This window comes from Cynoglossus semilaevis, chromosome 4 (assembly GCF_000523025.1).
Source record: "Cynoglossus semilaevis isolate Cse_v1.0 chromosome 4, Cse_v1.0, whole genome shotgun sequence".
NCBI classification, from domain to species: Eukaryota; Metazoa; Chordata; class Actinopteri; order Pleuronectiformes; family Cynoglossidae; genus Cynoglossus; species Cynoglossus semilaevis.
In genome coordinates, this window is record NC_024310.1 from 1,727,484 (window position 1) to 1,742,821 (window position 15,338).

Genomic DNA, 15,338 nt, shown 5'->3' on the forward strand with positions numbered 1-15,338 from the left:
TCAGTAGATGATAGAGAGAAAAAAAAGGGAGAAAAGACCGGAGGTAAAACAGAAATGAAAATGTACCCTTGACTCTGCAGGTCACAGGAAACACGACTTCAAATCAATAGTCATTCTTTCAGTCTTGTCACTTCTGCTGTTTCCTGTTCCCCAGCTCAACAGTCCTTCCATTCTTTCTGTCAGTTTTTTTTGTCTCAGTATAACAGCTGTTTTTTCATGTCTCTCTCTCTCTCTCTCTCTCTCTGTGTGTGTGTCAGCCAGCAGATGGTGCGGGAGCAGTATGTCAGCACCACCCAGGGCAGCAGTTCGCCCAGGACGGTGCCAGAGCAGGTCTACAAGATCGGCATCTATGGCTGGAGGAAGCGCTGCCTCTACCTCTTCGTCCTGCTGCTCATCATCATCCTGGTGGTCAACTTTGCTCTGACCATCTGGATCCTGCGGGTGATGTGGTTCAACACGGTACGCAGGGCTCACCTTGGCGGCGAACGCTCTTTTATTCATCGAGTTTCGTAGATTTGTTTTCTCATCTTTATATGCAGTTCATAACAACAAAGAAAAAAATCCCAAAATTTTCCACAAATGCTGGAGCTTTTAGCTGTTCTAGAATTAAAGGATTTGTTTCAGAACATTTAAGGTATTTTATTTTTTATGCAGAAGTAATTATATTTCCAAGTCTTAAAATGTTATTGTTGAATTTTTTTTTTTTTTTGGAAAACAGAGACATTTTTTGAGCCAAAACAATGACTAATACCATCAACTCAAAAAACTTAAAAAACTGTTCTAAGACAGTTGTCCTGGACTTCTGTCAGCGGAGCTGAGTTACTGTAACTGTCAGGTGTTTTCAATCCTGAAAAATGTTCAGGCTCCAGCAGAGGTTTTGATCTGTAAGAACACGTGAAAGGAACTGGATTTCAAAACTCAGTCGAGGCACAGAAGCAGGTCGTGACCCCAGGGGTCAGTGACCTCAGCTCAGATCAGATCACAGAGGCTCACGGTCCAGACACATGAAAATCAACACTTTTAACTTGGAACTAATTCTTTCTGTCTGTGTTTTTGGCTCTCAGGAAGGGATGGGTTACCTCCAGGTCCACTCAGACGGAGTGAAGCTGGAGGACGGCGAGTCCGAGTTCCTGCTTCCTGTCTACGCTCAGGAGATTCACTCCAGAGAGGTAATGACTCCTCTTCATCTCCCGCTCCTCTGCCTCCGTTCTAACCAAACTCCCAGACTGGTGTTTTCTCCGTGGACTCGTGCCGACACCCGTAGTCATTCTTTCATCAGGCTGTTTACCCAGCTGTGAATTAGATTGTTGTGTTGCATCTGCCCCCACGTCTTGTTCCCTTATTGCCCCCAGACTAACTCTCTGCAGACTTCCAGAAGTTTCTAATCTGGTGGCAGTGCAGGAAGTGTTCTGTTGCAGGGGAGACGTGTCAGAACCAACAGTTTCCACAGCGTGCACGTGGTGCTGCTGCACTGTACTGCCCATTAACCTCAGGGATATTTGTGTGTGTGTGGTTTATGACCCGACCGCCGCAGCAGATGGGAACACTCTGCTGCAGTTGTTTACATGTTACGGCTGTTTCTGCTCATAGCAGCATTTTTTAAAAACCATTCTTTCTTTATGGTCTCATTAAAAGGAACGTATTCATCATTTATGGACGGACACTTTCTCTCNCTCCCTCCCTCAGTGTGGACATGAAAAGTTGGCTGCTTCAGCATATCCCTCGCCACAGGCTTCCATACAGACATGATGTAGAAATAACATTGATTTACTGATACAATAACGCACCCCCTGGTGGTGACAGCTCATATTCATATTTGTTCAAAACGATCTCAGTTCATAAACGTTCAGGCTTCAAGGCTGTAAAAAAAAAAAAAAAAGAAAAAAAAAGAAAAGAAAAACGTTTTTTTCCATCTCGTCGTCTTCAGCCGAATTATTATAAATGTTAACAAGAGGCCGTGAAGGCAGCACTGACTGTAAACAGACAAGAACCACATTAACAGAACAGAGACTTTGACCAGATATTTGTATATATTTGTTTCTCTTTCTGGACAGAAACAGGAAATCACATAAAAACCTTTTGTGTTTTTTCTTTTTTCCAGGACTCATCACTCCTGGCACAGTCATCTGAAAACGTTTCCCTCAACGCCCGTAATGAGAACGGTGATGTGACGGGCAGGATCTCAGTGGGTGAGAGTCAGACTGGACAACACACGTGACCACTGTACACACACACACACACACAGAGATAGATGAGAGCATTAGTGGATATTTATTAACACACTTGTCCTGCAGCGGTCCTTCATCGACTCTGGAAAAAAAAACACACAAAAAAACCCACCTTCCCTTTAACAATCCCGTATTTTTCCATTTAAAAGTCGTTAAATGTAACCGTCTCCTGTCCTGTTACAGAGGCAGCGGCGAGAATCACGTTTGTTCGTCTTTTATGTCTCACCGTGGGCTGTTTTGTCCTCGTTAAAACCGAGTCTAGAAATGACCCAGCTAATTACACATGCGGACAGCGCCGCCGTGTGTCCTTGATCACGACGTGTCTGTGTCGTCTCCGTCAATGTTAGGAAAGACTCCACGCTGCGTCACAGTAGTCGCCGGTTCAAAACCCGCGGAGTGATTGACCCACTTGATCATTAGTCCAACCGAACTTTATGAATCCCCGCGTTTCTTTTTTTTTTTTTTACTCTTAATGGTTGCCATTCAGGAGGAAATAAGGAAAAAACACATAAATACAATGTTGTTTTTATCTGATTTTTTTTAAAGATGACGTCAGTCAATGTTGTTGTTGTTGTTGTTTCAGGTCCAAAGGAGGCGAAGGGTCACACAGGGAGTCTGCTCATTAACTCCAACACCGGCAGCATGCTGTTCAGTGCAGATGGCAACCAGACCGTGATTGGACCAGACAAACTGCGGGTCACAGGTACCTGGAAATAACTGACCAATCAGAGAGTCCGGGTTTATAAGGGTTCAAACTGCAGTGAAGACTCATGGGTGAAGTGACAGGAGACGTGAAGGTGGTTGGTGTGACCTGGAGGTTGCTAGTTAAACTCTGTCAGTGATGGTGTGTTGTCTGGAGCTGAGGTCAGTGTGAGGTCACACAGGTCAGTCTGATCCATCGGCCGACTATTAGCTAAGGTGGCTAACAGTGAAGCTAGCTCTAACATGAGCACGTCATGTTAAAGGCTGAAATATATTTCCATCAGGCTCGTCCTTCGTCCTGTGTCTCTTTCGTCCTCTTGTCTCAGCGTCCAGTGTCTCTGTGTGTGTGTGTTGGTGCTGCTGTGGGTCGCTGACCACACACTGTGACGGCTGATTAATAGCACCGTCAGCTGATAGCTTCATTAAGCCCCGGGCCATTTCTGACCACACAGAGCTCGTCTGTGGTTCAGTTCTGCACCGTCGTCGTCCTCGGTGACATCATCAACACGTTGTTGTCTGGTTGGTGTTTTTTTTTTCACTCTTTTCATTAGAAACCAATGATCCCACAGCCGCGATGCCTTCGTTACGGTCGGAAACCCACTCCCACTTTATTCATACAGAACATTTAAAACAACACAGTCTTCGCCTCTTGTTGTCGGATTATTTTCTTCATGTTGTATTATCAAAACGAGAGTAATCTGGACTGTAGGCCGGCCGCTACAAAAATAGAAATCCCTGAATTCACTTGAAAAAGAACTCGTCTTGATAAAAGTTTCCTGTGAAATTCTATCAGAAGTCCTCACATCAAAAGTAAACAATCAAAAATGTCTTTTTCATCTTTGGATCAAAGAATCCCAAACCAAGTTGATGAAAATGTTTCTACTCTTTTTCTCCTCAGGTCCAGAGGGGGCGCTGTTTCAACATTCAGTGGAGGTGCCGGTGCTCAGGTCGGAGCTTTTCAAAGACCTAAAGTGAGTGATTCCGACACTGGCTCAGTTCTGTCGTCTGATTTTAAATGTTAGGCAGAAACAGATCTGTGCTAGCCTCGTTCGTAGCAGAGCGCTAATGCAGGAGAGCTAGGTGAGTTAACGACAGTTAAAGATATTCTCAATTTCAATTTATTTGTTCTTTCCCACCTGGGGGAACTGCACTCATTTATACTTGACTTTGACTTTTTTGTCACTTTTTAAAATAAAGTTCAGTGAATTTTGACAGTCAGAACAGGAAGTGGTTGATCAAAGTTTGGGCCGAGTCCCTGTAGTATCATGATTTCCACTACAAAAACACACAGACCCGAGAGTCGACTCCGACCCTGAATACAAAGAGAGATTTGACCAAAAAAGGGCTGAGAGATTTAGATGGAACTGAACTTTATTGAGCTGTTATAAAAACGGACTTGTTCTCCTCCAGGTTGGAGTCTCCCACTCGCTCTCTCAGCATGGACGCTCCAAAAGGAGTTCACATCAAAGCCCCCAACGGCAACATTGAAGCTGCGTCCAACATGGACGTTGTCCTGCATTCTACTGTTGGACTGGTAAGACGGCAACTGAAAGAAAATTAAAGTTGGATTTACAGTGTTAGTCAGACTGAAATGTTCAGAAACATAACGTTCATGTAACAGTACTGCATGTTGATCTGCTGTAACAGTACTGCTGTTGTAACAGTACTGCATGTTGATTACTGCTGTAACAGTACTGCATGTTGATCTGCTGTAACAGTACTGCTGTAACAGTACTGTTTGTTGTCCCGCCCCCGTCTGCCCTGCAGATGGTGCTCGATGCTGAGACGGTGCGGATGCCGAGCCTCCCCGTGAGCCAAGGCGGCTTTTCTGGAAACCCCCAGGACCTCTTTGAAGTGTGCGTGTGTCCCAGCGGGAAACTGTTCCTGTCCAAAGCCGAGGTCATCTCCACGTGCAGTGAGAACCAGGAGTGCTAGATAGACTCTGGTAAGGTAACTGGTTTTCTTTCTCCTAGTTGACGTCTGCCGGGAGCCAATAAGCACAGCTGTTGTCACCCAGCTTTTTAAAAAATGTTTTAATGTTTTATACCAGAGCGTCTGTGCTGGTAGTTTAGTAAAAGTGACAAATGTAACGACTGCCTGCTGGGAAACTCTGTCTTTTAGTTGCGTTTGTGATTCTTTAACTTTCCCGTTGAAACTAATTGGCAATCAAAAGAAAAACGATGATTGCGGACAACTTTTATTATTATTATTATTTTACACTCAATGTCATGGCTGGGCAACGAGGAGCTGGTAACAGCTTACATTCTATGCAATATTATCTTGTGGTGCAATAAATTTAGACGAACAGTGGTGAGTGATGAGTCCAGGGCCGCTCCTGTTGGTTAGTTAGTTCTAAGGAACAGTTCTTGTTCCTGCGGTGGTCTTCAGATGTCGGTTAGTTTTTAAACTCACAGTGATTATAAAATGATTCGATTTTATTGAGGTTAACGCTTCAGTCACAGGAGCCATTTACAAAGTTAGCTTTCATTTGTGGATATGATTTATTTTTTAGGTTCTTTGTCGTTTGACTGAGATCATGCTCGTAGATTAAGATACAAAAATGTTTTAATTTAAAAATTAAAAAGAACAAAGACCTTTTTTATTAGATTTTCAGTGCAAGTTAAAGTGTATCAGACACTGAAGAGTTGATTCATAAAATCAGGGTCGACCCCGGACTTATCCTCACCACTTATCAAGGGCTTGGAATTACAAAATGATTGTCCCAAATTGTGGCAAACAAAAAAAAAACGTTTTATGTGTGGCCTTGAATCTGTGCCCTTGGTATTTTTTTAATGTGTTTTTGTGTTAAGCATGGGTTTTTTTGTTTTTATCAAATTGGAAATAGGTGTTGGTAAAAATATTCTCAGATAAGACATTGATGAAGTAATTTTAATTCAAAAGCAAATATATCAAAGTGGTTTTTTGTTTTTGGTTAAGAAGTTATTATAATGGGGATGAAGCATTTTCTCTGTTTTTTGTGATGTTTCCGTGTGTGCAGTTATATGTTAGGACTTAGTGTGTAATTATTCTCTACGTATGAAAAAGGTTGTTTTTTTTTTCTTTAAAAGCTGGGCTCTGCTTAAAAACGTCGTACAAGGCAAAAACAAAGGTGAGATGAAGGCACTTAAAATTGTATCAGTGTTTTAAGGTTAGCTGCTCAACACAATAGCATTAACATTAGCTTAGGTTTCTGCTAACGTCAACGTTTCATATCATTTTATTAGTTTGCTGTATTCCTGGCATTTTTTTTTAAAAGTGTGTAATATATATTTATTGATTTTATGTATGTTTATTAAACTGATATTCTTCTAAACATTGTAGGTTGTTTATTTTGGTTAGCTAAACTAATCAATTAATAACGTAAAATTAAGAACTATTTTCTAAAGGTTTCAAAAACGCATGCTTTCTATAGAAGTAAAAGTAATTTTTAATCCATAATTAGACTCTGGCGCCCTCTAGTGTACAACAATAAGCAGCATTTTAACTTTATTATTTTCGTTTTGTTAAAATTGACAAACAACACCAGACACAGATCCTTTTTATTAAGCCTTTGGTGTTACAGTGTACAGTGCCAGGTTTGTACTACAGGTGGCGATCAATCAGGGAAATGATTTCGAATGAGTGTGTTACATGAAAATCACATTTCAAAATGAGACATGACATGGTCAGTGTGTTTTGTCTTTTCAAGTTTGATAAAAAAAAAACAACAACAAATGTAGTCAATGCTCAATAGTCACAGTTAGATGTCGATCTGTGTCTGATAAATAAGTAAAATGACCAAAAATGGATCAGGCGACAAGTTAACGCGTGAAGGCATCGCTACAGCATTCAGAGTATATGGCTCGTTTATTCTGTTACATGTCCTGACTGAGTTTTCTTTAATCCTATGAACAGAAAATAGTCAGCAAAATTCGTGAAACGCCGTAAATATCTATCGATTTTTTTTCATGAAATAAATTATGACGGAAGACGAAGAAAACGTAACTGCGTTATAATTGTGCGTTTTAACACGTAAAGCTTTTCATTCACAAAAGAAAGTAAAAAAAAAACAAACATAGGGTTTGAGGACATGAGCTGTCCACCAATAAATATTCTACAAAATCATAGAAATAAATAAAACAAATAAAGTAAACAACAAAAACAAAATAAGAAACATTTTGATTGCGATCTCAAACAGGTAAGTTGCATGAACGCGTTTGAAAAGTTCGTTACTTTCTACATTCTTTTTGCACAACGTCTTTGTTGTTGCAAGAAAAATATATATGTTCTATGTATATCATTATTTTATCTATTTAAAAAAAAGGTAACATAAAAAGCAGCGTATTTCTTATCATAACTCAAAGGTATATCCTTTGAGTTATGATAAGATAAATGCAGCGTATTTCTTATCATAACTCAAAGGATATACTTGATAAATGTTGACTTTGGTAACGAAAACGTTGTTGTGGACGTATTTACAACAGATGCTTGTTTTTGCACATTACAGCAAACACGGAGTGAAGCAGCTGAATGGGCGAAGGGAGCCATACATACGGTACGTTTACTGAGCGTGGGCCGCAGCGCCACCTGCAGGGGTCCAAACTGCATATGTAGTGTAAGCTGCCAGCTGGGTACTTTGTTTTCATTCTGAGAAATTTACACTATCTGTATTGCACACAACGAAAAAGTAGAACCTCTTCTTCTGCTGAGAATCTTTGCATACTGTTTCCTTTAACGTCTTCATATTTTTTGCTGCACAAAGGTCTCGAGCTTTATGATAATCCGTGCCGTACACTCCATCACTCTCATCGCCACCTCAGATGTGAATCTGTCGTTGGGAATCTGAGGAAATGGCAGCAGATCGGGGTAACGTGTCCTCAGACTGTCCACGCCGTACCCTTCCAGGATCTGAACATCACTGGCAAGGCCTGCAAGCTGAGACCCGTACTCCTCGACTTTCTGAGCCAGAGCTGTTGGTTTGACGTCTTTGTCAGACTTTCCTCTGACGGCATAGTCTGCAGCAATCAACGCCAGCTTCGTAGCCAGGTAGCATTTGAAGCAAACCCACTCGTTAGCGTTCTTATGAAGATCGTTGCGAGCAGCGGAGTAGTTCGCTCTGGCTTGCCTGAGCCATCTGCGGGCTTCCACGGGGTTACCAACTGTCTTGAAAGTCGGAGGCACAAAAAAGCGGTGAGAATGTGACGAGCCAGCGTAGCTGGTGTACTGTTCCCTGAAGTGCTGCCTTTCTGACTTGTGGCTGGTCGCTTCTTGGTTCCATGATGAATAAAACCTTTGAAATGAGAACTTCTCAGAATGGAAGCGTGATGATGACGTGGAAAAGGATCTCCTGGAAGCTCTTTCAGCATTCTGCTGATCAGCCAAAGACTGTTTCTCCAGACGGGTGATCTCAGTCTGTAAGTGCTTGAAGACTTCCGTGGCAACGTCAAGATTATCTGCGTTTTTGTCTGGATGCCACTTGAGATACAGTCGGCGGATAATCTTTTTTCTCTCTGTTTCAGAAAGTTTCCAAGCTTGTTCAATTACCAAGGTCACTTCTTTCAGGATTTCAGGCAACGCATTAAGCTTGATGTTCTTTGGCGATTGCTTTCTCGGAGGAGGTCTGAGATTTTCCTTTCTTGAGAATAAAGGAGGAACCATGCGGACACCGGTGGACCGGCTGTCAGGGCTGGTAGGAGTTGATGGGGCACTGGTGTCTCGAACGTGGGTGTTTTCCTCTTGTCTTGAGAATTTGTACAAGTCAAGGGAGCTGACTATTTTGTATTCACTGTATCCAATATCAATTTGAAAGCATTTTCCGAGGAAACTTGTGTTTTCTTCTTCTTCTCTTTCCACTTCTTGAACAATTATTGCATATGTGTACGTTGGCTGATACGTCCCATACATGTCTCCTCCTTCAGAGTCTACGAGGTAACCAACGTATTCACCCGGGTAGAAGACATTCATTGGATCCATGAGAAGCGTGTGGTGTATCTCAGGTGGTATGGGGGTTCCAGGGAGGGGCAGCTCCAGCTGTGAGGGCTCTGTGGCATCGTATTTAACGCCAAGGCTGTCCAGTTTCTCTGTGATCCTGTAGATGTCGTTGCAGCCCAGCATGGCGATAAGATAGGATGTGTCAGAAATCAAATTGTCTGTAGCAGACTTCAGAGTCATGGCCAGTGACAGTAGAAAATTGATGTCCTTGCTGTCTGAATGCTGGATGTACAGATGGATCACAGCGGTACCGTACCTCTTCAGAAACGCTAGGGTCTCACTGCGGCTGTGCGGAATGGGACTGCATCCCTTCACCCTTAGTGTTGTTTGAAGCTTTTCAAAACAAGAAACTTTGAGTCCTTCACACAGAGCTTTGCAGAGGCGTATGGCCTTCTCCTCGTTCACGAGGTATGCGTTGTCATTCTCGTGTTTCATTATCCTGATCAAACCGGTGATAAACTGTTCTGACGATAGCAATAGTTGGAGGCGACCTTGTAGAGAGCACAAAGCTCCAAACTGGCACATTCTCGGAGAGTCTTCATCAAGTTGCTCTTCTAGAATGCTACTCAACAGCCTTGGCCTTAACTTTTGTGGAAGCAGCATGATCAACTTTGTGTGGAAGGCATAATCCTTGCCCAGATAACATTGGCTCATGTCCACAAGCATCTGAACGCCAACATTTCCCTGAATGCGACTTTTGTAGTGTGGGGCGTCATCGAACACTAGACTGCTGGATTTGGCTAATCTACCATCGTGGCTGGGCAGATAAAAGGACAAGTCCTTTAGGTCTTCCAGGTCTTTGCGGATTTCCACAGGATCATTGTGGAGAGATTTGAACAACCCTGACACAACTCTTTTCACCGTCCTCATTTCATTTGGGTCCAGCTGCTTGCCTTCAGAATTTCTGTAAATTCGCCACAGAACCTCAACATACTGTTTGGTTGAAACCACATCTTCCGTGCCAAGGAGTTTAAAGAGTTGGTGAAAGGTACCGAGTTCAAGAGGCAATTTGTACAAGTAGGGTTTAAAGTCGGATTCATTGTCCAAATTAATGACAACTTCCTCAGGTTTGAGCAACTTCCAGCCATCTTCAACCATGACAAAAGCCACGCTGCGCAGATGATATCGGAAATCTCTTTTATCTGCATTCAGGAACTCATAAGTGGATCGCAGGACTTTGTTCCTCGTTTTCACCGTTTCATCATCCGGACTGGATATGTTACAAATGTTCTTGCAGTTTGTTATCACTTTATCGAGAGGTGGATCCAGGCTAACGCCCAGCATGCTTAGCACTTGGTCAAGCTGTTCCTGTCCAGAGAGAGTGCTTCCTTCTTGGTCCTTAATGCTCGATGGTGTGGCTTTCTCCGGTAGGATTGGACAGGAAGTCCAGAGCAACTGGATAATGTCTGTCTGCTTGAACTTTGGATTTACCTGAGACCCACTAAACCGAATCAAAGGAAGTGTGCCGGTCATTTCTTGGTACTGCAAGTGAAGCTTGATGAGTTCTTTAGGCGCCCTCTCTGGGCACAGGAACTGGATCATCGAGAGCTCTTTGAGAAAACTGCCCTGGAACAAATCTGTTCTCTCTTTGAAAATGTGGTTCAGAAGAACATCTACAGTGGTGTGCACTTTTTCTTTTGTCCAATTTTCTGTCTGAGCTTTGATGCTGACCTCCTTTGCGAACTGAAGAACCTGTTGCTGTGAAATTTCATGTTTGAGACCAATATTTCTCAGAAAGGTAATCCACGACGTGAGCAGCAACGTGCCATTCTTTGGTTTCGACACTTTTTCAACTTTCTTGAAAAAGTCACTCGTAATAAATGACTTTGGTGGCAGCATAACTTCGAACACCTTCACTGTCTCGTCAAAGAAGAACTTGGCTGGCCTGAGTCGGTTTGAGGAGTCATAAATGAAGGACAGTCCCTCCAACTTCTCATAGAGTCGATCTTTAATGTTGCACGATTCTTCCATTGACATGAGTGCTTCTTTTAGGTAGACAATGTGTTCGACTTTAGCCTCATAAGAGAAACTCTCAAACTTTGGCAGGAGATGGTGAAGATAGGTTTCCATGTCATCAATTGGCACGCAACCAAGAAACGAGTACAGTTCCTTCAGCTGTGGATTGTCCGTAAGAAAGGAAAATGATGTTGTGGTTGACCATTTTTCGATGTCTGCAGTGGGAATGCTTTTGGAAAGTATATAGTTTGCTCCAAAGTTTGCGATGCTGATGTATTTCCCACTGACTGATTTAAAGCATGGGAGGAGTTTCAGGGTCTGTACGTTGTGCTGAGTGAGGTTAGCAAGGTTGCAGTTGAAATACAACAGAAGAGCCTCGAAGTCCTTGTCCGTCAGGTTTGCCGATTTGAATGACGATGTTTGTATCATGAACTCTACGGCTTTGAGAACGCTTGACGGACATTCGATGTTTGCTGTATGCTGCGGCAGAAGAGACATGATGGGGTTTTCTTTGACACTGATTTTGTTTACTGCTAGCTGAATGCACCCTGCTTTCATCAGTGTGTGGAAGACTTTGTCATTTTGGCCATGTGGAAACAGAGCTATGTTAATCAAGCTCAGTGGCAGAAGGATTTCATGCTCAGGAACAACTATCTTTTCTCTTGTCATGAACTTAATTCCGGGGAGCAAAGCCCAGTCTTTCAGGATGTCAAGCACCGTCTCAAAACAGGGTTTAATACCCACTTGATCCTCCTTGACGGCAATGTTCTCACTGATGAAGTTCCACACATTCTTTAGCCAGGACTCACTTCCAAAAGTGTCTCTCCACTTTACAGGGACTTTTGTCCGATACTCTCTTGGAAGAACAGACCCTAGTAGGTCACCAAAGCTGCTGATGTCGAAGATCTTTGCAGCTCCTGCCTTTAACAGAAGGTTGCTGTACCTGATGTACATAGAATTCATGAACATTTCCTTCCTTGCTGAGACCAGCTCGTGGTGTGATGTCAGAAACTTTGGTCTTTTGGTATCAAATACCTGAAGCACATTGTCCATTGTTAACAACAGAGGAAGACCCTCGATAATGACTTTACCTTCCTCCACATCTTTGAAGCAGTAGTCAACCAAGATCTTCAGGTTGTGCGGTAACTTGTAGTTGGATTGTTGAAGGCGACAGGGTAGTTTCCCAATCTGGCAAGACGAGTCTGGGGAAGAGAACGTGTGAAGGAAGTAGCGGACATCTTCTGGTGTGACATAACTAACTGGTATCCCAGCATCCTGCAGACACAGGTAGAGGTTTGCTGTTTCATCGCAGCTGTGAACCAAGTTGAATCCAATATCCAGAAGCAAGGTTTTCAACCTGTAAACATTTTCCGCCACAGACTTCCTTGAGGTAATGTTGTACTCTGTGTTTTTCAAGTGCTGAAGCTCATCTTGCAGCAGATTGTCGAAGAACGCCCTGCCTCTGTTGGCAGTGGAGGTATTCACCCACGAAATGTAGATGGCAGAGTGCATATCAGAGTTGTCCATTTGTGCGGCTCTGACAACAGGAAGCAGACGTTTTAACTCAGCATGAATACAGCTGTACACAGCTTTAACAAGACAGTACCAATCTGGTTGAATCTCAATCCTGTTGGCAGGGAAGAAGAACAGGTACTTCCTCAGTACGTCTTTAAGGACATGAAGTGGAGTTCCTTGGACAACAGTTAGTGTGGGATCAGGACCTGGGAAGAACCGACGCCTGAGCTGGATCAGCAGTTCGACACAAGCTGGTGATATAAGTGATGTCATTAAGCTGTTGTTCCAGTCACTTCTAACACCAACACCGTTGTCGTCTCTCCAAAGGTTTCTTCTCGCCGAGTCCAGAGCAAAATGCCCGTTGACATGAAAAGGTAGACCGGTCTCCAGTGACAGCGGCAAAAAGCAGAAGGCTCTGTGCGGCTTTTTGTAGTTGTGGCTAACACATGCGGCTACACCTCCACGTGGAAAAAGGGTAATGTCTTCATTTTTGTGAGCTGAAATGACACTTTTAGAAACATTTTCAATGTTAGGAAAACCAGACCTGTTGCAAATCATCCAAGTGGTCAGATTTCCTTCAGTGTCTTCTATGTCCAATGTGTAGGTTATTTGCTGGACTGGAATTGCAGGAAGCTGCTTCTTTTTGGTTACACTGTCAATGACAGAGGCATGAAACTGTTTGCGTTTAAGCCTATCACCGTCTGTTATTCTGGCAGTCACACAGTACAGCACTTTGAGTTCTCCAGACACACTATCAATTTCACAAATTGATATCTTCTCCATGTGGTTGAGGAACATCAGAAGTTCCGCGCCGTCAGTTTTCAGCTTATCCAAAAGGTTTTGCACCATTCTGTCTGATGCGGGGACAGAACTGATTTCTGAGGTCTTTGCCATGTCTCCAGAGCGAATGGGGAATCGGAACATCGTGCTGCGCTCTAGTTTAAAATGAACTCCTAAGTAAAGATTTAAAACATCTGAAAACTGAGATCTGAAATCTGAGTCGATGTCTCTGAACATTCTCCCTGGACTTACGGACGTAGCGCCAGGTGCGTAGTAAGCGTGAGGATCGAAGATACACAGTATTTCATTGTTTGAAATGAAGGATGGACAATCAGTGATGTGATACACTGAGTTGAAGCCGATCCCATACTGGCCGGTTTTTCCGGGATTGGCCTCCTTTGTTCCTCTTCCAAGATTCTGTATACCTCTGATGTCATCCTCGGTGAAAGGTTGGTTGTTGTAAACACAAAGCGCAGGACCTTGCATCGGCATCCATTTGTCATCAAATATTCTCTCGGTGGGATGCGTCCGTGAATCAAAAACAAAGTATATTTCAGTGGCTTTGGCGTCGTCTGCATTCTGAAGCAGCTCTTTGAGCATTTCTTTTTCTGACGGGTAGGCATTCAGGATGCTTTTGATTCTGCTCGTTAGTTTTTCTTTCTGTCCGAACTCACTTCCAAGTGTGCTGAAGCAGATGTTTGAGGCGTACCTCTCCAGGGCTTTGTGACGTTTTGGAATGGCTCCTAATTTCACAGCAACCTCTCTTGGAATATCCCCATGACAGTATTTCACAGTGGTGTCTCTGACTTTGATCCAAGGGCAGTCATTGTAGCACAAAGTTTTAGATGGCTGCAGCATCATATTCGTGTCAGGCAACATGATCCCGCCGTAGTTCTCTTTGCAGTATTCCTGTTTCTTGTCTCTTATTAAACTCCATATTCCTTCACTTATAATCCTGCGACACAACTGGAAGTTTTCCTCTGTGAGCGTCTTTCGCCCACACTGCTGCTTCACGTTTTCAAGAACAGCTGAGAAATCTTCGACTGTAAAACTCGGCTGGACTCCAACGTTTTCAAACAGCTCGCGGCAGCTGTTTCTGTATTTGTTTGGAAGCTGATAGAGGTGTGGAGCGGCATCGAAGTTCAGGTGAAATGCTACTTTGCAGGGGTTGACGTAGGTGTTCTCCACCAAGACGGAGTTGAAGGCTTTCAGTTCCTCAGTTGTTTGATGTTTTGCACTTTCATCCTGCAGCATTTCTTCATGCAGATATTTGTAACAGGCGTTTGTTATGTTTTCCTGATACAACGTGACACCATCAAACGACTGAGACAGTTTCTTGAGCTGAGTGATGACCAATGAAACTGAGGGCTTTTTTATTAGGCCAAGACAGTCCTTCACAGCCAATGACATTGCACCACAACCTTTGAAAGATGGAGAATTCTCATTCAGGATTGGTTTCGTCAGACACACCGTGTCCTGATGTTCAGTTGTGAAAACTTCTCGTGCAGAAAACATTGTCGACGGGGCAAAACTGTTTCCGTGCCACGGAAGAGAGAAGCCCGCAGGTCTGGTCAGAAATGGAAGAAACTTGATGTTTTGTAACTTCTCTAAGAGTTCGGGTTCTGCAGTGTCTCTAACCTTCAGTTTCTCATCAATTAGACTGAGCAGAATGCTGCTACGAACACACGCAGCTGTGTGATCACTTTCATTGAGGCCGGTTACAGACTCAGCCCTTTCAATCAGATCCTCCCATGACAAGTCATCCTTAACCATGCCCAGCTGAACTAACTTGACTAAACACACTGGGTTTAGGTAGTCTTTGGCGGTCCCTTCAGGAAATCTTCCATCATCAGGGCTGTAGAGTTTTGCGACTCTCCCCTCAGGATGAATGAGTTTGGAGGGTAAAACCAATCCGTTATTGGGACCAGTGCACGGGATGCATGGGGTAACACTGAGGATTGATGCAAAGTGTTCCAGTTTCTCGTTCAGGACGTAATGCATGAGGGGATCCCTCAAGTCTTTATCGATTTCTTGAATGTGAGGAAAGAAAACGTCTGAAAAAAACTGCTTCTCTGTCAGGGTGTTTTCCATCAACTTCCCTTTGCAACCAGCGTCTTCAAATCCATCCATGACCCAGTCGGGGAGCTCCACCGCACAGAGGGTTTGTGGACCGCCTTTTTTGAGACA

The 15,338-nt window shown here is 43.3% G+C and overlaps 2 protein-coding genes across 4 annotated transcripts in view; one reads left to right on the forward strand and one right to left on the reverse strand.

Moving 5' to 3' along the window:
- Positions 1-6,243, forward strand: part of sgcg (sarcoglycan, gamma) — a 14,405-nt gene extending 8,162 nt beyond the window's left edge. For all 3 annotated transcript variants that reach the window (XM_008308484.3, XM_025054974.1, XM_025054973.1), the window contains 7 exons: positions 258-459; positions 1,065-1,169; positions 2,102-2,189; positions 2,812-2,931; positions 3,829-3,901; positions 4,341-4,464; positions 4,698-6,243. In XM_008308484.3, the coding sequence (XP_008306706.1) occupies positions 265-459; positions 1,065-1,169; positions 2,102-2,189; positions 2,812-2,931; positions 3,829-3,901; positions 4,341-4,464; positions 4,698-4,865 (873 nt within the window). In that variant the 5' untranslated portion in view covers positions 258-264 and the 3' untranslated portion in view covers positions 4,866-6,243. The remainder of the gene's footprint in view (positions 1-257; positions 460-1,064; positions 1,170-2,101; positions 2,190-2,811; positions 2,932-3,828; positions 3,902-4,340; positions 4,465-4,697) is intronic.
- Positions 6,244-7,299: 1,056 nt separating this feature from the next.
- The window catches only part of sacs (sacsin molecular chaperone), a 16,406-nt gene continuing 8,367 nt past the window's right edge, over positions 7,300-15,338 (reverse strand). Inside the window, exon 5 of the mRNA XM_025055199.1 lies at positions 7,300-15,336. Coding sequence (XP_024910967.1) covers positions 7,650-15,336 — 7,687 coding nt within the window. The 3' untranslated portion in view covers positions 7,300-7,649. The remainder of the gene's footprint in view (positions 15,337-15,338) is intronic.